This window comes from Mytilus edulis, chromosome 6, assembly GCF_963676685.1.
Source record: "Mytilus edulis chromosome 6, xbMytEdul2.2, whole genome shotgun sequence".
NCBI lineage: Eukaryota > Metazoa > Mollusca > Bivalvia > Mytilida > Mytilidae > Mytilus > Mytilus edulis.
In genome coordinates this window covers 45,628,734-45,650,159 of record NC_092349.1, presented here as the reverse complement: position 1 = coordinate 45,650,159, position 21,426 = coordinate 45,628,734, and the positions used below count along the sequence as shown (strand labels likewise).

The 21,426-nt window shown below is 33.0% G+C and overlaps 1 protein-coding gene and 1 long non-coding RNA gene across 2 annotated transcripts; both read left to right on the top strand.

Annotated features, from left to right (window-relative positions):
• Positions 1–1,617: 1,617 nt before the first annotated feature.
• On the top strand, positions 1,618–6,244 carry LOC139527749 (uncharacterized). Its single transcript, XR_011665430.1, has 2 exons — positions 1,618–1,747; positions 5,855–6,244. It is a non-coding gene; the product is annotated as an uncharacterized lncRNA (long non-coding RNA).
• Positions 6,245–8,905: 2,661 nt separating this feature from the next.
• LOC139527748 (uncharacterized) lies at positions 8,906–20,055 on the top strand. The gene is made up of 7 exons (XM_071323388.1): positions 8,906–9,110; positions 12,529–12,578; positions 15,053–15,161; positions 16,150–16,214; positions 16,564–16,647; positions 17,742–17,840; positions 18,721–20,055. The coding sequence occupies exons 1-7, from the start codon at positions 9,022–9,024 to the stop codon at positions 19,971–19,973; spliced, it is 1,749 nt and encodes a 582-aa protein (XP_071179489.1). The 5' UTR covers positions 8,906–9,021; the 3' UTR covers positions 19,974–20,055.
• The last annotated feature ends 1,371 nt before the right edge of the window (positions 20,056–21,426 follow it).

Genomic DNA, 21,426 nt, shown 5'->3' with positions numbered 1-21,426 from the left:
TATAACTACAAAAGAGGCACTAAACAAAAATCATAAAAATATATAACACAAGTTTGACAATTATAAATCTATTCAAATACATTATGGTAAGGTCTTTCCGGAATTTTGACCGTTAATCCAAGCGTAAACGAAATGATAAAATAATTAAAAGCATCAATTAAAATCAACTAATCATTATCTCTGGGCAATCCAATTCAGAAAATCAGCATCTCATTAGCTGCAATTTTCACTTCTATGTGACCGTATCACCATAGAACTACCAACACTGTAAATCATCTTCACATGGACACTCCCATGAACCTCCAACTAGTATAAGCAACCCTTCTCGGTTAACTTAACTACACCCAATACGCCCACTCTCGTAATAACAAGAGATTAAAAATTAGCTTAATCAAACATGTGTAATACAAAATAAAATGCAAAAAAAAAATATACAATAAAAAAACTAAACCTAGGCATAAATTACACATTCTGAATGGATAAAAACATTAACTTTATGAAAACTTAAAGTTATTTACAAAAATGAAAATATTGTCCACATGACTTCAACGGTTTGAACTTGCGGAACCACTTCTTCTTATCTTGTAACATGAGTGCCAGTTTCCTTCATTTCTGACGGTCCCTGTAGATAGGTTGCCTGTTACGGATCGACAGATTCGCCAGTCCATACTGGTATTTACACTGTACATATATACATTGTCACTAACACAAAAGTTTCGATATACACGTTTACTGCTAGTCTTTTGTAACATCTCAGAGTCATCTCAGGTTTCTATTCATCAAAAATTCTCACAGGCGTTCTTCTAATGTTCTTCAAAGTTCGAGGATAATGCGTTTCCATAAAAATTAAATTGACTGACACAAAAGTTTCACAAATATTTACAGCAAGTCACTTACATTAATACGTATACAAAGTCATCCTAACTCAATTCTCCGTGGCATACATTTCCCACTTCAGTTATCCTATAGTTTCTCTTGAACGGAAGCCCAAATTGCTTCTGTTTTCGGCACACGCCATAACACATGATAACTTTGTAATTCGTCCAGATTTCAGACACATCATAACTCCGGTTACTGACATATTGACCACGGGTACCTCCACCAGATATAACGGGGCTTTCTGGTGCGTGTTTTAAAACTATGTCATTTTTTCGGATCTACATATCCGGGATCGTAATCCATGTTGCCCGTTAACATAGGGAACTAGCTATAGTAAAGTTTCTCCGTAAGCTCACTTAGTACTGTCTATATAACGAAGTCCATTTAATGTTCACATGTTTAATCATATATATATAATCTTTATATAACAGTACATGTATAATAAATATTCTTAATCATAATTTCCAATTATCGTTCGTACATACAACTTGGTACTTCAAGCTACTACCCTTATAACTCTGACCAATACATAAAGTTTCTCACAAGATCCAGCTATAAACATATTCTTAATTTATGTAAGGCATTGATTAATGGTCTTAGATTATTTGTATAAACTATTGCAGTTCAACTGTGCAACTAATGTATCGTATAAAGTGTCACATTAAACAAGATGAAAGATCATTTAACTGATTAAGAACTGACCATCAAATCTTAGATGGAATTGATTACGCCACACACGTATAAAATAACCGACTTCTACTTCGTGCACATTCTTACAATGTTTTGGAAGTGGACTATATTTTTGCTGACTTGTACAGCTTTTGTATCAGCTCGTAGAGATGGAATAATCTATAAAGTTGATACTCAGGTAAGATGAAAACTCATGCATTTAAAGTTATATAAAACTTTATATCTTAACAAAATGGAATTATTACTATTTTCTATTTGAATTGCGAAGTTTTACTATAAGACAAGTGTACGTTGCTATTGTTATTATATTCAAGTAATGAAGGGGCAACTTTGTTTTTAAGCTTACAAGCTATAAACCTAATCCATGCATTTTAGTCTCGTCATCGTTAAACGTACCACAAAAACGTACATTTTAAATTCGTCTGAACGAATAACTTTCTAAGAACAGTCGTACAACTTCCATCTAACGCGCCCAGTCAGAATGGCGACAGAAAACCCTCATATAAAGATAGTACCACGCCCTCTTTACGTTAAGAAACCATTGAAAAAACTCTTTGAGGGGTCAATAGGTGGCTTTCTTGCACTGCTTTTTTGCTGATAAATAAAAAAAAACTTTTTTTTGTACGCCAAACAGACATTTTGTCAAAATATAATAGGCTCATTAGTGCATGGTGCTTGAATGTATCCTCATTTCCCAGTCGCAATCCTTATTTAGTCTGATTGACACATATAAAATTGAGAATGGAAATGGGAAATGTGTCAAAGAGACAACAACCCGCCCAAATAAAAAAACAACAGCAGAGGGTCACCAACAGGTCTTCAATGTAGCGAGAAATTCCCGCACCCGGAGGCGTCCTTCAGCTGGCCCCTAAACAAATATATACTAGTCCAGTGATAATGAACGCCATACTAATTTCCAAATTGTACGCAAGAAACTAAAATTAAAATACAAGACTAACAAAGGCCAGAGGCTCCTGACTTGGGACAGGCGCAAAAATGCGGCGGGGTTAAACATGTTTGTGAGATCTCAACCCCCCCCCCCCCCCTAATACCTCTAACCAATGTAGTAAAGTAAACGCATAACAATACGCACATTAAAATTCAGTTCAAGAGAAATCCGAGTCTGATGTCAGAAGATGTAACCAAAGAAAATAAACAAAATGACAATAATACATAAATAACAACAGACTACTAGCAGTTAACCGACATGCCAGCTCCAGACTTCAACTAAACTGACTGAAAGATTATGATTTCATCATATGAACATCAGGCACAATCCTTCCCGTTAGGGGTTTAGTATCATACCATCATAACATATATGAGAAGAACATAACCCGTGTCATGTCAACAACTGCTTTTAGAATAAATGTGTTTAGTTCCGATGCAAAGACCTTATCAGTGACTCAATATTAACGCCAAAATATGCAATCTTTAATGACTTGACAACAGTATCGTAATTATATCCCTTCTTAATAAGTCTATTCAAAGGTTTTGTAAGTTTCTGAGGTGAATACTGACACCTTTGTGCTTTATAAAGAATATTACCATAAAAAATTGGATGTGAAATACCTGAACGTATTAGAAGTCTGCATGTTGAGCTATATTTACGAATGATGTCTTTATACCGATGATAAAATTTAGTAAATGTTTTGACTAGTTTGTGATATCGAAAACCCTGGTGTAATAATTTTTCAGTAATACATAAATTTCTCTCGTTAAAATCTAAAACATTGTTACATACACGAGCGAATCGTACAAGTTGAGATATATAAACACCGTAAGATGGTGACAAGGGAACGTCACCATCTAAAAACGGATAATTAACGATAGGAAATGAAAAATCATCCCTTTTATCATAAATTTTAGTATTCAGCTTTCCATAAGTGATATAGATATCAAGATCGAGAAAAGGGCAGTGGTCATTGTTAGTATTAGCTTTATTTAAAGTAAGTTCAACAGGATAAATTTCATTAATATACATACTGAAGTCGTCATTATTGAGAGCCAAAATATCATCCAAATATCTAAAAGTATTATTAAATTTGTTTATCAGATGTTGTTTTGATGGGTCTTTGCTTATTTTTGTCATAAATTGTAACTCATAACAATACAAAAACAGGTCCGCAATAAGTGGTGCACAGTTAGTCCCCATTGGAATTCCGATAATCTGACGATATACGGAATCCCCAAAGCGAACAAAAATGTTATCTAGTAAAAATTCAAGGGCATATATAGTACCAAAGCATGTCCAATTAACATAGTTTTTTAGTTTATTGCTACTAAAAAATGACCTTAGAAAAGAGTTTGAACATATATATTCACATTCTGATTTTTTGAATGCCCATTTAATTAGGTGTGTGAATTTTTTCTTAATGAGAATGTGAGGCAATGTGGTATACAGGGTAGAAAAATCAAAACTTTGAACAGATTCAAAATCACCAATATAAGCATGCAATTTATCAAGTAATTCTAACGAGTTCTTGACACTCCAAAAGTAATTTATTCCACTATTTTCGAAGGCCTTATTTGAACAATTTATTATCAGGTTTTTAATTGTACCAAGTGTGCTGGTAAGAAGAATAGACAATTTAGTAGTTGAACAATGGCTTGAAGACGAAATAAATCTATATTTGTAAGGGGTTTTGTGTAGCTTCGGAAGCCAATACATAGTTGGGACTTTCATTGTATTTGGCTCTGCTTGTAAAGCGGTGCCTAAAAGTTTATGTTTGTTACAGATTTCGTTTTCTGAAACGAAATGGAGTAAGTTGGAATGTTGGTGAATTGGTGATTTCCTTTTTAAGAACCTCAATGTAAAATTTACGTCAAACAATAATAATATTATTAGCAGCTTTATCTGCCGGGACAAAAACAAATTCCTTGGCTAGTTCTTTTAGTTTATGTAAAATGTTCTTTAAAATGTTGAATACGTATATCAACTATCTTCATTACTGAATTAAAAAAAGAGTCCAAAGATTTTTTGTCAGCTTTTTCCCGTTTTATCCATTTCATACAGTAAGTATGGAGTGAGTCGTGGATGATATTACGACACTCATTCCAATTAATAATTGACGGGGGACGATATTTAGGTCCTTTACTGAGGAATGATTTTAACTCTCGGTCTTGAACGATGTTAAGATCTCCTGTTATAACATGGGAAATGGGTCCATAAATATATTCGGAATTACTGCAATTACATGAAGTAGGTGTATTTTCACTGATATTAACATCTTTACACAATTGACTATAATTAAACACAAATTTCCGGGTAGATTTCTTGTAAATATAACAAATAAGAGGTAGCTCAGTATTGTCAAAATATCCAGGAATTTGTTCTTTAACAGAATGGTCGTTAAATATACCGGCAATATTTACAAAATCAAAGCCTTTATTGACATACTTAATTTTAATAAAATGTTTTTTATGATCTTCAGGGCGATCAATTTTGGGAAATAATTTAGAATAACAATATGCCATAATAATTTGAACAATTTCATACTTAGGACTGATCAGGACTGCTATATGAAATTGTGTTGCAATCCTCCAAAATTTAATTTAACTTATTAACCGGTAACGAACAGAGTTTTGTTAACAGATAATGTCTGCCGTTGTTTTTTTAAATAGAAATTAGGTCCGAAATATTGGTATGATAACAGGACTTACCAATTAAATATATTTTTTATTTAGGTCGGAACTTGTTCTAGTCATGAACACACATGAAATATTCCGTACTGGACGTTACGCTAATAGCAGTCCTCAATTCAGTTTGCGTATGGTTGAAAAAAAAACAATGTCTGACTGTCTTAATTGATAGAATATGGTTTATTTTAGGGAATATCTATATTGACTATTAACATTACTTATATATGTATGTATGTATATATATAATCGGTTTCAATGTGTATAAAGCCAATTAAACAGTTAAATAGATATATGGCGCGAAAACGTTTTGTCACAATATGTCTACGTGATTTTTTTTTAATAAAACAAAAAAAAAAATTAAATTCGTAGAAAATTATTTTTCACATGGTTAAACAATTTAGAATGATTAAAAACAAAAAGAAAAATTGTTGATTATACATTTAGGATAAGTTCGGTTTAAACAGAACAAATAGTCCTTTAGAAATATATACAGATAAAAAATTAAAATCTTGGAAGTCCAATTACTAGTACGTCAGAAAAAAATGCAGACCTTTGTTGAGTTCTGCACCAGCTTTTGAACGATATACATAGATTTAGAAAGTAAATCTCGTTCAAATTGTTTATATATATATATATATTTTTTTAGGCTAAGTGCACGGAAGTAACACGTGGTCCAACCAGGGACTGTCGATGGCCAGCTGGATTAGATATGGTTGACCAGATGGTCGAAAAAGGACGAATTTTAGCCTACAAGATACGCTGGTTTAGTGGTTCCTGGTCCGGATGGTATGGTCCAGGTCTGAATGATCTAAGCAACGTCTTTAACATCTATGCCAAGACTTGTTCAATTCCGTACAGGGCCAAATCGATGAGAAGAAGATGGGCAATGTTCTATGACCACACCCACAAATTTATTATTTGCAAACCACGTGGTAATTCATAAATTTGACCGCGATTACAACATAGTCAGTGTTATTTTGGAGAGCTTACGCTATTTGTATCTCATCATTTTGACAATAAACTGTGTAAAATCTTTTGTTTGAATTTATTATTTCTGTTTTTATGAAAGATGACGCATATATGCAATGTATTTGTTTTTTCTCGATTTTTTCTTGCAACAAAAATTAGCTTAGTGTTCCCGAGAAGCATAAGCTGCAAATATTCATGTATCTATAATATTAAACGAGAAGACCTCATTTTGTGTGTCGCTTCTCTTCCTCCCACAATAATCTTCTTCTATAATATTAAACGAGAAGACCTCATTCTGTGTGTCGCTTCTCTTCCTCCCACAATAAATTAATCATCATATCTCTGTGTTCTAACGGTTACATGCATAGTCGCATTTGTCATCCATTCTTATGATTATTCAGATTGAGTTAATTCGGGAGAAAAACGATAAAATAGGGGTCATACCAGTTGCGTAGATATTGAAATATGTAAAACATTTGGAAACAAGAATGTGTCCATAGTATACGGATGCCACAACGGCACTATCATTTTCTATGTTCAGAAGACCGTGAAATGGGGTAAAATCGCTAATTTGGCATTAAAATTAGAACGATCATATCATAGGAAACATATTTACTAAGTTTCGAGTTGATTGGACTTCAACATCATTAAAAACTACCTCGACAAAAACTTTAACCTGAAGTGGGACAGACGGACGGACGGACGAACGAACGGACGCACAGACTAGAAAACATAATAAATGGGGCATACAAAATTATTGATGAAAGTAAAAGTAGTGATTTGGCCAAAATGAATGTAGGGTAAAGATTAGAGGGAGGCAGGACTTTTTCGGGACGTCGGGATCGGGTGTTTTTAAACTCGGGATTTCGGGATTGATCCTTACGGGATCCGGGAATATTTTTTTCGAATTTTGGGATGTCGGGATATGAATTTCTTTAAAATACGCACCTCGAGTTTTCAAGTTTTTAAGCCCGGGATTTCGGGATCAGGGCCCCTCCGACCACCACTCAAATTAGCCTTAGTCATTTATACCAATCTAATTAAAATATTGATCTCTGATTATGTTATAATATATGTAGTATAACGTAATCAGAGATCAATATTTTAATTAGATTGCATTTATACAAGATTCAAATCCTACCATTGGCATGTTAATAGGGCTCCCAAAATGAAAAGCACGGATGGGTTGTCCTAGAAGCATGTTTTATTAGAATAATAATGGTCTATAACCAGTTTCATTTATTTCATGTTTTAAGCGGTGCAAATTTTTAATTTAATTTGACTTTTACCAAAAAATGCACTGTAGCAAAGGGGAAGAATAATTGTGGTATAAGGCCATAAACACGAAAATAATTAAATTTAACAGAAAGGAAACAAATAACGGTCTTTGGAAAAAAGGGAGAGGGCTTTTGATACCTTATATGAAATTCTCCAGACATAATATCTTTTACAAAAATTTATCCTACAACTGTTTACAAGCTGCATATGCCCGCGATTTCGCGGGTGTATTCTAGTGTCTTTTAAAAAAGAAATTAAATTAATTTCCGATTCTGTTAAATGTATATATATATTTTTAAAAGTGATCACTAATTATTTTCGTAAAGCTTTTAGTTTTTATATCATCAAATAAAAGTTAAATAAAAACGGTTCATGCTTTTATGCCCGAATAAAAAGTTATTTAGAGTATCCCCAATCAGACAGCTATCCAACGACAAAACATCTATAGGAGTCAACAGACTGTCTTCAACAATTGACAAGTGTCTATTCAATAAGGTGAACCTTTACAGTCTCTCCCCCCCCCCCCCCCCCCCCCCAGTCAAGAAAAATTGATCAATTTGATTGAGACTATTATATCTGTTAACAACTGTAAATATCGATCTGATAGGACTTTACAGAAAAGAGCGTAATGATGAAAACAAAAAGAATAAAGGTGATAATTAAGATATAAAGAATAGATAATAATAATCACAAATAATGAAGTAAAGAGAAGAATGGCATGAAAACTTAAGAAGGCGAAAATGAAGAAAGCCACCGAGACCCTTCCTAAACTACCTATAAATGATAGCTATAACAATACAACAAAGTTTAACGACTCTTGACTTACATGCACCTATCACTCGAATAGGTGGCGATGTTTTTAGCTGTTTATATTCCGATCGTCCCCCTTTTCAATAATTAATCTTAACAAGGTTTCTCAATCAGTGAAGAAATAAAAGATAAATTTAGGAACGTAAAGGAAGTTCACTGGACTCTATGAAATAGGAATAAATCGTTAAAAAACCCGCTGACAAGTAAACACCACTAATACACAAAAAACATGCAGAGGTTGAAGATACTCGTTCAAATCAAAGTTATAATAACGTTGAGACAGTCTACAAAACACTACATAACAATGTCAGACTGTAAGCAAATCGATCACGTCTTCTGATTGACTTAAAGTTTTTTTGTATCATCTCATAGACATAATTTTGTCATCGCAAACGTTTTCCGTGATTTTGTCCTTAAAAACAACTGTTGTTTTTTTTGTTTGTCTTTTTCGAAAAAAACGAAAAATCGCGGGCCATTCAGTATGCACAACATTTTTAGGTTATTTCTTCATAGACAGAAAAGAAAATATTAGTCATTCCTTAAATGCGATAAGAAATAAAGCTTTTTGAAACGATTTTTTTTACATGTTCAGCTTCATACAATTATATATAAGGTAGAATAACATTTTGCACGCGGACGGAAAAATAAAATAAATAATGACAATGCATGATGTTCTTCCGCAATTGAATGATTTAAAGCACTTCTATACATTCACTTCCGGTGATCAATGTATCAAAGCTAAATTTGAAATAAAAAATGGAGTATACAGTAATACTTATTTTAATATTTGGAATTGGAAATTCTTTACAACTTGATGGTAAATTTTGTAAAAATGCCACTTCAGGGTAAGACTGCGTTCGAATATCTAACAAATTAAAATAACACTCTATAAAATAATACAAGCTATAGTGGACGAAATTCTACTGTCCACAGCGCTTTAATTAAAATACCTTCATCAGCGAAGCGGAAACAGAAATGCGTATGTGATTGATTGTGCCTAACGTCCAGTGGCAGGTTTTTTTTCATGCATTTTCAGGACGAGTACAAATTTACACAATAAGTAGGTTCTGAGAGGTATATCGACTGGGTTAAAGGATGTGAAATTTCAACTACCCTGAACCCCTCGGAAAGATGTTGCATGTGTTCTTTAATGTGCAAAGAGCATATTTCTCTCCCAACCCGAGGCATCGGATTTGATCATCGAACTATATAAGTGCCATTTGTTCCCCACTGAAAAGTAATATACCCCATCTCCCACCAATGAAAAGTTACATAAACACCACTGAAAAAGTAACAAAGAAGACTTTTCCAAATGTTAAAAAAACATTATCTTCATACAAGATTAACACAAAACTGAAAAGATTCCATTTTCATGTATTTGCAAAATAACAAAGAAACTCTAATGAAAAGGAACAAAAGAGTAAAGAAACATACGAGTCTTTTCAAAAGATTTTACCAGTAGTCGATAAAACAAAGCATAAAAACACTTGTTGTCTATTTAAATAAAGTACATGTAATTAGTACCAGAAGGTTAACCAATGAATATATAAATGCTTCAAGCTTTTTATCATTCATCAAGTTTTACGAACAAACAAAAATCTATTACGAAACACTCAACATGTCTGTGTTGCAAACCAGATTTTAACAATTATCATATCCATTCATACTGCCAAAACTTGATTTAAGCAATGCACGAGGTACTGTTTTCTTAAACTGATTATGATCGATGTACACTAAATCTGTTTGAGGTATTCTGATGAAAATTTCGTGGAAAAAAGTATTAATTCATAAAGTTTAAATTTGGTTTCGAACTAGCATAAGCTTTCAGTAAGGGACGACATCAAAAGTTCAATGAAGGATAAAAAACTTCATTCACATAGTTTTTTCACTGACCCCCACACCCCCCTCTTAACTTAATTTGGGAAAAATTGATTGACCAATAGGGATATATGTAAAATCGATTTTAGATTAACAAAACTTGCAGCAATGTTGACCCCCCCCCCCCCACCCCCAAACTATTTGATTTAAGTTTTTTTATCCTACATCGATCTTTTGATGTCGTCCCTAACTGTGAGTACTCTAGTAGAAATATTGAGCGTTCACAAACACTTTCAACCCACCAAATTCGCTATATATGTTCCCGTCATAGGCAAGAGCCCATATATACAGATATCGTTGAATCTATGCCAGGTACTGGTTTTATCGAAAGATAATTTCATCGGAACAGGAAACATTTTGTATGAGAGTGTAGTGTAGTATTGGAAACACAATTTCCTTTTTACATAATGCAAACAGAGACATTATGACCCTCAAAGAAACGTTGCTAATCCAATGCAATGAAAGAATAGTTAAGACCATTATTAATATATAGTAAAGATGTCACATTATTTAATAACGAACGTCTGTATAGTTGCCAGGACAAAAATGAAAAGAATCGAAGTATGCGTAAATAAAAAAATATATATACGTGAAACAAGTATTAGGTCAACGTAAAAAATAAAATGAAATTAATTTGTATGAGACTGAGAAACTGGGAACCCTTCCCCAGCTTTGCGCCGCGAATACAAAAAAGTTTATATTTTTCTGATATTGACCTAATATTGTTTTTATACTGCAACTTAAAATTGATAAATTTGGTGTATTTATATATACTGTCTTCTGATTGGTTAAAAGTATTACTTTTAATTTCAATGTTGTCAATTTTTATGGCGCATGCCCACTCTGACGTTGTATATTCATACGCCAACATGTGTGTACGTTGTTATTGTTAATATAAATAATATAAAAAGTTCTTTGAGCCTTATTCTTAATAGAAATTTATTCATAATGAATGGCAATAATTTATTATGAATTTATTGAACCATAAAATTAATTTTTGACTCTTCACATTCACATTCAATGTGAAGAGTCAAAAATTAATTTTATGGTTCAATATATTCAAAATGAATAATAGCCATTCATTAATTATTACATTAATAGTATTTAAATTAAAAATTTAATTTCAAACTTATTATCATCCCTTAATAATTACATTACATGTATGTTTCAAAAGAATCCGTTATTTTGATTGGATAACAACGCTTGTGCGTCATACTAGAATTCACCTTTATATCCCAATAAAGTTCAACATTCATGATGACATGTGCTATCACAAAAAAAAAGTGCACCGGTTATTTAAAGAAATAAATGAGAAAAATCGATTTTTCATGGTCATACCAAAAAAATGTAATTATAAGTATTGAATGCTTCTTTTAGTAATTTCATAGGGTTCATACAAAATGTACTTGTGTCAACGCTTTAAAATCCCAATGAATTTACAAAAAGAAACATTCAATTCTTAAATGAACATCTGATTGTAGAAAAAGTGATCCATGCTGAAATTGACATTGCACAAAATATAGCTGTGGTACTATATTTAGGATATAAACACAACCAGTTGCAGTATAAAAAACTAGATCTATAAAGTTTGTTGTGTAAATCAGGAAGATATTACCAGTTAATAGTTAGAACCTTGTGGCTTTAATTTTGTCGTAGGTTAAAAGTGTTCATTTATGATTTTTCCTCAGCAGAACTTTGAACGCACTGAAATTTGTGTGTTCAGTTCTTAGTATTTTTGCAAAATACGTTCGTCAAACATGCAGCGGCAACGTTGGTGAATGCCTATGGAAGGTTCAAAGAAATTTTCCAAAGCATTTAATTTATCCAAAATATCTTTGGCTAGAGGAATGTATAAATACACTTACACGTCTGTTTCAATTGGATGATGACATACTGTCTGTATGTTTAGAAACAAAAAACTCCTTTATTCATAAAAAGGTTAAATGCAGAATGTCTGCAGCTTAACTACAATCTCTTTTTTAACTTTTCAGTATTCGACCCTGGCCGGTCGATTCACCCACTTGTGAAGAAAAAAAATATCCTTTGATGAAATATCTTATTTGTTCTCGTCCTAAATATGCATGAAATATATCCACCGGCCTGTTATGTAAAATAAACGAGAGCAGAAAACCACGAAAACAATCCAATAGGCAATCTGTTTATCATCCTACATGTATATGAAATATGGATTATAATTAATTCAATTTAAGAGGCTACGTGTTGATATGCAATTCTGCATCTTTTCAAGGTCGATAGGTTGTACGGGCGATTCATTACAACGACATTGGACTTTAAATGTTATAACTCTAAAAAAAATAACTAAATTACTTCAAGTGCAGCTTTATATTAACTAAATCATGCTTTTTAATTTAATTTTCATTTCAGAGCTACAAATTGCTGCTCCAACCACGAAGAGATAAATGGCGTCTGTAAACGTAAGTGTTATACATGTGTTTCGATTATCGGATTTTCTGCTCACTTATATAGTAAAATATCGAGCTACAATATGTCGAGCGGCGACATTAATTCCCGGAAAACAGATAACATTTTGTTCGTTTTGCCGTTCATTGTTAGACAAATCAATACTTAAAGAAATGAAGTCTGATATTAAACGCCTCATCACACATTGTGACGTCTCAAATAACTTATCCTTATTAGTCTATGTTTACGTCATTGACAAGTTCTGCTCACGTCTGAGTCTGTGATATATTCATTGAAAAGGAACATGATGTCTATAAAATTTTCAATTTTCCCAATATTATTGTGGATTCCATATTGTTATTCATCAGATTGTTAACTTTTTATTAAAATTTATCTGTAGTGTATCGCTTATTTTGTTAGACTTGTGTGTTCTCATTCTTTCTTTTTTCTATTGACGGTACGTAAAATTGTATACTTTTTGTACATGCGAGATTAAGCGTTTGATGATTTCGTTGTTGATAAATTGTGGCCGATCTATGCTAGTTTTTGTTAAATGCATACGCGGTACGATTTTACATCTGATTTTTGACTATCGCCCAGCTTGACACACATGCATAAAATGTTAAGGGTCTGAATGAGAGGTACTTTATTTCTGTATTACTGAAATTTATAGATCATTTTCTTCACCCCCTCTCCCCATTATTCATAGGCGTATGCAGGGGGACTAGGGCCCCTCCTCTTTTGTGGAAAAATTTGGTTGATTATATCGGGAATCACTGAAGTATGACTGGAGTGGGCCTTTCTTAGGTCAGTCAGCCCCCCCCCCTTTTATGAAAAGTTCTGGATCCGCCATTGTTAATCTCTATTCTTCACATGTGATACATATAATAAGCACCAACTTATGTTCTACTCTGTAATTGTTTGCATTATTCGTATTCGTCACTTTTATTTCAGATTTATGCCTTGTTGTGCCTATTACTTTTTGTTCTGTAAACCCAATCCAGATCCCAACGTATATACCCGGCTATCGTTGATCATATTATCCCTTTTATGGATGTGACCTACCGAATTAGACTATTTACTGGATTTGTTATCACATAAGCAACACGACGGGTGCCACATGTGGAGCAGGATCTGCTTATCCTTCCGGAGCACCTGAGATCACCCCTAGTTTTTGGTGGGGTTCGTGTTGTTTATTCTTTAGTTTTCTATGTTGTGTCATGTGTACTATTGTTTGTCTTTTTCTTTTTTAGCCATGTCGTTGTCAGTTTAATTTACATTTATGAGTTTCACTTTGACTGTCCCTTTGGTATCTTTCGTCCCTCTTTTATCAGGAACTGTAGATAGTTTCGAATTCATTTTTTTATGTCTCTAGATCTTATTAGTGTTAATTGTTTTACCCATATTCGCTGTTGTGTCAGTATGTATCTCAAGCTCAGGTACTTATGATGTACTATTTTCCATAATAATTTTCTCTATAATGATCGTTTGTCAACATACGAGGTCAAGTACTTTTAATTAATATCATTCATTTAATGAAATAAATGCTTCCTGTTACGAGTAGACAACAATGCAAACCATCCTGAATGTCATTCATAATGATAAACTGTTATTTGCCTAATTTCCGTTTTAAGTGACTTGCACGTTCAAATGATACAATAAATCAAAATTATAACCATCCCTCGGAATATTTATCTTCAACTATTTTGTTTTTAATTTGCCGTCATTGTATCTCAGGATGTAAAATAGCACTGAAATAACTGAAATTCAGGTCCACTTCATTTGTTCATCCAAAAAGGCATAACACTACATTTGATTTCATCGAATTAAATACAGTGAAAATATTGAAAGCATTTATTACTTATGACAATGATTGTAATCTAAAAGCAATAACAATGAAATATTAATGTACTTTACTGAAATAGCAGCTTACTGGATAGGATGTTTTTTTGATATTACTGTACGTTTTTCTTTCCATCAATAAAATCAAGGATTTGTATAGTAAGACTTACTATACAAATCCTTGATAAAATCAAACACCTTTAAGTCTTATATGGCAAATTTACTCTTGTGCATGCCTTTCTTTCAATCATGCAATTTGTCATATCTTATCAAATATACAAACAGACAAACAATAGTTCACAAAACATAACATAGAAAACTAAAGATCCTATCAAAACTTGGGGAAAAGGGGGGGGGGGGGTTGAGGTACTCTGCAAGGGTAAGCTTTACATGTGGCATCCGTCATATTGCCAATGTAAGTACACATCCGGTAATATGTATAATTCGGTTGGTCACATGCGGTGAAAAGTAGACGGGATTGTAGTTACGACATTAAAACGTAGTTTCTATCGTCTGTGACACATTAGAAATCCTTTTTATCAAAGTCTTTTAAAATGCAACCTTTGCATTATAATTCAAACAACATGTATACATTATAATTCACACAACATGTATACATTATAGCATGTACCTTTTCTTTGGACAGAATGCATAAATGGAACGAGTGCTGAAGCTGGGGGTCAATGTAAACCATGTAAAGAGAATATGTTTGGTTACAAGTGTATAGCACAGTGCAATTGTGAACAGTTTCAAAGGTATGTCTTCTTGTATATATAAAATGGAGATAGGAATGAGTACCTCATGCATATCAATGATATACATATTCATTCGACGAAATGACTGTTAATATTGATAGGTATCAGTTTATGTGGTATGAATGCCAATGAGACAACTGTTCATCCAATTCACAATATGTAAAAGTAAACCATTAAAGGTCAACATACGGTCTTCAACGCGGAGCGCGGTTCACACCGAATAGCAAGATATTAAGGGCTCCAAAATGACTAGTGTAAAAATCATTTAATGGTAAAAACCTTTATATAATCTTTATATAAAGAGAAACGAGAAACACTTAAGAACCATATCAAGTATGGTCTTCAACAATAAGAAAAATCAATGCCATACAGTAAGCTTATAATTCACATCGCCCTAGAATGATAAATTGTAAAACAGGTAAAAAAAAAGGAAAATAAATTGTGTGATTTTTACTACAAAAATGAACGAAAAACAAACATGGCAGACACTAACCAAAGATATCAACGATATTATATGTTCCTGGCTTTCGACAACCACATGAAGGGTGTGACGGAGTTAATATGTTTGAGTACAACCAATCATATTGGATAATTATGTCACACCGCTGAAATATTTACACTAACTACCCATTCAAGAGAACTCAATACTCTCTTGCTGAACGCTGTATCAAAGCCAATTACAACTTCTAAACAAACCGTACGAAAACAAACTAAGGTATAAATCAGTACACCTCGTAAAGATTTAGCGCAGATGCAACATAAGCAAGGATAATTATAATACAGGGTGCCACTGTTGAAAAATTGAAAAGTATGAAATAATGCTTTAGAAGGTTAGTGCCTTTCTTTTGAAATGATAAGTCAAAAGACCTGTAATGATTAAAGTTTAAGACCAAGATTTGTTCCAAGGAATGATTATAACATTTAAAATTATTATACCCAAAATTAAAAGATTGGTAGAGAAGTAACACTCTTTTTTATATTCATTCAGTTGCGATGCTGCGGTTGGATGCATTCCAAAGACACCTTTTTTAATAGAAACAACTACAGATTCAGGTAATGTTAAATCTTAATTAGATAACAATCTACAGATAGATTAAAATGACACCAACCGTGTTGCTTTCGACATGAGAAATTAAATTTTGAGCATTGAAACCCCACAAAAAGTAAAATCCCAAAAATACCGAACTCCGAGGAAATATTTTGGTATTCGATTTTTTTATCGTGTTGTTATCACTGTATATTTTGTTTGACATAGATCTTACAAAATCAAATACCAAATAGACATCATACTGCGAGCAAAACAAAAGAATGAATACTAACTGAATACTTTGATCATCTTATTCTAATAGAAATCCAATCGTTGCAAAGTACTTAGATAAAAATGTAATTTATCTTATTATAGGCAATTCTTCTGAAGGACGTACTCAAACAGTCATATTGTCTACTGGTGTTTATGTTACAACACAACAGATAGATGTTATACACAGTAATAAGTATATTAAAATACATTCCTCACAAAAGCTATAGGTTGGACCTGAATATGCATGAAATATTTGACACTGGATGGTAAAATTTATTTCAATCCTTAAGATCCGTCAATTCATAACTTGTGAATAATTTTGCAACAATTTATTAATAATAATAGAGTGTCGATAATTTGTTTTATCGCTATTTTACGAAATTTCCTTTGATCTTGCTGACTGATAATTTCCTTTCTCAGCGGAGTCAAGTGATATAATAATTTACAAATATTCGAGCATAACTATCGAATTATTTGTAGGCAAAACGCTTGCATTGCTAGCGTAAAGAATTTTAATCTAAGTATCTATGATGGGACTATTTATGCTGGAGTATTCATGTCGCCCCTAGTTGTCATTTTAGGATTTCGTCATATTGACGAATGTTTGTCTGTTAGTTTTCTTTTTTCTTTATTTCCTTCTATACGTCTCGTCTTGTACCTTTATTACGTTCTATCATTCTAATATGTCCATTGGTAACTTCAACCTATAGTCTAACTATCACTGACTTAGATCTAGAATTTTCAATAACTAAATTAGAAGTGCAAGCACATTGTTGAAGAAAAAAGAAAATTAAAAAAAAAACGAACTCTAAGGAAAATTCAAAGCGGAAAGTTCCTTATTAACAGGCAAACAAATGTCTCAAACATTTAAAACGAATGGAAAACAATTGTCATATTCCTGTGAAGAAATAATATTTCGATTAATCGCGTTGAAATACACTGAACTTATCACTGAAAAGATAAAAATGAAAAAAAACCCCAAAAAACCCAATAAAGACACAAACAGCTTAACGAAGTAAAGGTTAAACAAGTTTCATAAAAAAAAGTAACTGCAAATGAACCATACTGAATGTTGTCATTCTCATAAAGGTTAAGATTAACAATGCCAGTTTTTAAATGACGTATGTAAGTAAGAGGTACAAAAAAAAACTTTACTCATAATGCTAAATAGATTCTGGAAAGGCTATTTAGTTAATTTACCAATGTAAATTATGATTCTAAAACACAATGTATATAGCTGCTATGCAGGGAAAATAAAGATATTGTTGACATCATTGTAGAAATTACTACGACGAGGAAAATTGTAACTGACAAACATGTTACCGATGTTCCTAATGATGTCTTCATTACTACGGAGCCGAACTCTATTAGCAGTGGAGGTAACATTAAATGTATTTGCCCGTCATTACATATTGATAAAGCATTGAGATTAGGTGTCATGTGTTCTTCATGATAAATGACATTTGTATATTCATTTTTGACAAGACTACGAGCGATTATGTATCATGTGTATGATAAGGTTTATCTTTGATATTTGATTAACTGTATTTTGACGTTAATAGTTAACACATTTATTGACATAATTCCAAAATGTTCAAACACTTCTTGACTAGCAGTTTTCATTCGTGAGAGGGCTTGATATTTTCTATGGTCTTGCATTTTCACGAAATATTATGCATATTGTGTGTAGAAAAATATGTCGACATTAACTCATCACTGCCTCTAGACAAAAATACCATTTAGAATAAAGGGGATCAGTTCAGGGAAAAGTAATTTGACCGCTAACACAAAATGGTGATATTCTAAAATGACTTTGTGTAAAAACACAAATCTTCTATTAGTTTCACGAACATCGGATACACGTTTAGAAATATTGTAGCTTTGCAGATTATTCATTGTTGTATTTTGAAAATTCATGATCGCATAGTTATATATATCCATGTGCATGCTTACAGTGTATTGAACACATGCAGTTTGGTAGACAATCGTTGGTGTTTTATTAGTAAATAGTGTAATAGTTAGCTTTTAAAAAAGTCACTAAACAAGTCAATCAGTTTGATGTAGACACAAATTTGATTGAAAAAAAACCCATGATACGGTCAATAAATTCAATAGAAATTCAGTTTTGGTCTCAGAATCGATTTTATAGTTTACTAGAAAATGTAGAAACATGACGAAAGCATATAAAAAGTACACAAGCCGTTGACCAGGAGTTTTTGTGTGTGTTATGTCTGAAATTTTCTTTGTTTACAATTGTAGGAAGTTCCAACATGGAATGGTTGATTTATACGCTCTGTATTGCTGGTGTTGTTATAGTGACTGGTTTGAGTCATTTATTTCGTTCATACAGAAAGCGAAAACATTCTAAAGAAATGCTTGTAAATGGAGATCTTGTATTAGAACAAGTAACAGAATGTCCATATAGTGGCTTCTATGACGAAATTGACGAGAACTTGCTATCAGATGATAAGAGTTATTTTGTTCCACAAGATAGCCATTCTGTTACAAAAAGTACTGGAATTGATGATACAGGTTACCTTGATGCGTGTTTTGCAACTGAAGAAGACGAACGACAAAAGTTACAAGACAAGTTATCGCAAATGGGAAGCAACTCGACGTCTTCTTCCAACTCACACGTTGCTGCTCAGAAAGATTCGGAATATCTCCATCCTTACCATTCACTTCAGGATAATTGGAAAGAAGATTCGCATGGGTATGAAGCAGCAGTAACCGTTCATCACGGTATCGAAAGTTCTTCCGGGTCTGATGAAGAAGCTAATAACCATAAATATTCTCACGTGTATCAACAGCTTCAAAAAGACAGGGATACGAAAGGTCAAGCATATGAAAAACCACATACGCCAAAATTAAAAACAATACATGATGCTAAAAATTTAGAGGCTATTCCATCAACGGCTTTATCACACACGAATACCAGTTCAACGTCTTCATCAAACTCAGACGTTGCTACTCAAAACGATACAGAATATCTCCATCCTTACCATACACTTCAGGATAATTGGGAAAAACATTCACATGGCTATGAAGTAGCAGTGACAGATCATCCGATGACTGTTAATCCGGGGACCGGAAATTCCTGCGCGTCTGATGGACCAACCGCTCATGTGTATCAACCGCTACAAAAAGACAGGAACACAAAATGTCATTCGTATGAAAAACCGCAGACGCCAAAATTAAAAACGGAAAATGATTCAAAAAAGCAACAGGCTGCTCAATCTCGGCATGTAACCAGTAGTTTACAAGATAACGTCAACAATAATGCTGACTCTGACAAAACAATAAACAGTTGTGATGAAATGGAGACAACAAACAACAAACAAGATAATAAAAAACCGTCTTATCAAACCAAATCGAAGACAACTGAAAAAGAAATATTCCGGGATGTGCATACAGAAAGCATGTTGGTTGAACGTTTTAACAACAACGTATTTCCCCAAGAAAATAACAATGGTATTCATAATGCCTATGACGATGCGAAATCATGCATTTGATAATTAGAAGTGTATTTTAGATTATCTATATTTTTTTGGTAAACATAGGTCAGAAATTAAATTCAAGTTCTACGAATGGCAAGCATTTTTGTTTTTGTTAACTAGGGATGATTTTATTTATTCCGTAGCCCTCTGTGCTTAAGTTAGGTTTTTTTACCACACGTTTTTGATGCAAATGAAGATGTTTTTCAGATCGCATCCATTTAATTAACACTGTTCGTGCTTTTTGATTGGTAAAGTATAAAAGAGGATATGGTGTTCAATTCTTGATACAAAATATTAGCGTGTTCATTATTAATATCTATATAATGTATCATGTATACATTATTAATATATATATAATGTATCATTGTTATAGACGGGAATCACAGTTTGTGCCACATGTGGAGCATGATCTTCTTACCCTTCCGGAGCACCCGAGATCACCCCTAGTTTTTGGTGGGGTTCGTGTTGCTTATTCTTTAGTATCTTTGCTGTATCATGTGTACTATTGTTTGTCTGATTGTCTTTTTCATTTTTAGCCATGGCGTTGTCAGTTTATTTTCGATTTATGACTTGTGACTGTCCCTCTGGTATCTTTCTTCCCTCTTTTACGTGATAGGTGGAATTAATTAAAACTCTACTCTTGTTTGAATATCAATACTTTTTGTCACTCCAGAGTTACATGACTTTGGCTGTCAGATTACCATCAGCTAAATAGACGATACTCGGTACTGACATGATTTATTACACATTTGTTTTTTTTTTAAATTAAGAAATAGCCTACTCGACAAAAATGGACCTTAGATGTCTATTATTTCCCGACCCTTTCGTTCATATAGCTACTAAGGTTTTGATGTATCAAGACGTCCCTGGCATTCAAATCATTGGTTTGAGCGTTTCAGTTGAAGGGAAATGAAGAAAACCGCTTCGGATACACCAAACTTATAAAGAGTTATTTTCATTAAAAAAAAACATCCACACGGTGACCTGTTACATAAGTGTGCTTTGAGAGTAAATAATCTCCTCATAGATACCTTGATTACAATTTTTACACAAGACTCATCAGTGAGGCCCGGTTAAACCACAAAGGTTACATAGATATAAAAGTACGAAGTTGTAGAGCAATGAAGACCCATATTCTGTAAGTTGATGCTAAGCTAATGTGTATCTATTATTGGGGTAGGAAATCCTTAGAATTTCGAACAATTCTGTTTTATTCTTGAAACGTATGTAAAGTCTAAGAACAGTTCGGTAATGAAAACTTTCTGATTGTCTGAGTAAGGTAAACTTATCTATCAGCTTTATTGTAATGTTGCACAGCTTGGATCAATCTATTCCATATGTTACGTTGTGGTTGTGGTCTGCAAAAAGATAGCATCAAAGCACTTTTTGTATCGGTTTTTGATATTCTGCCCGTATTTTTATATCTTCAATTTTGAGAGGGGTTATGGTTAGAAAGAAAAAAACAAGT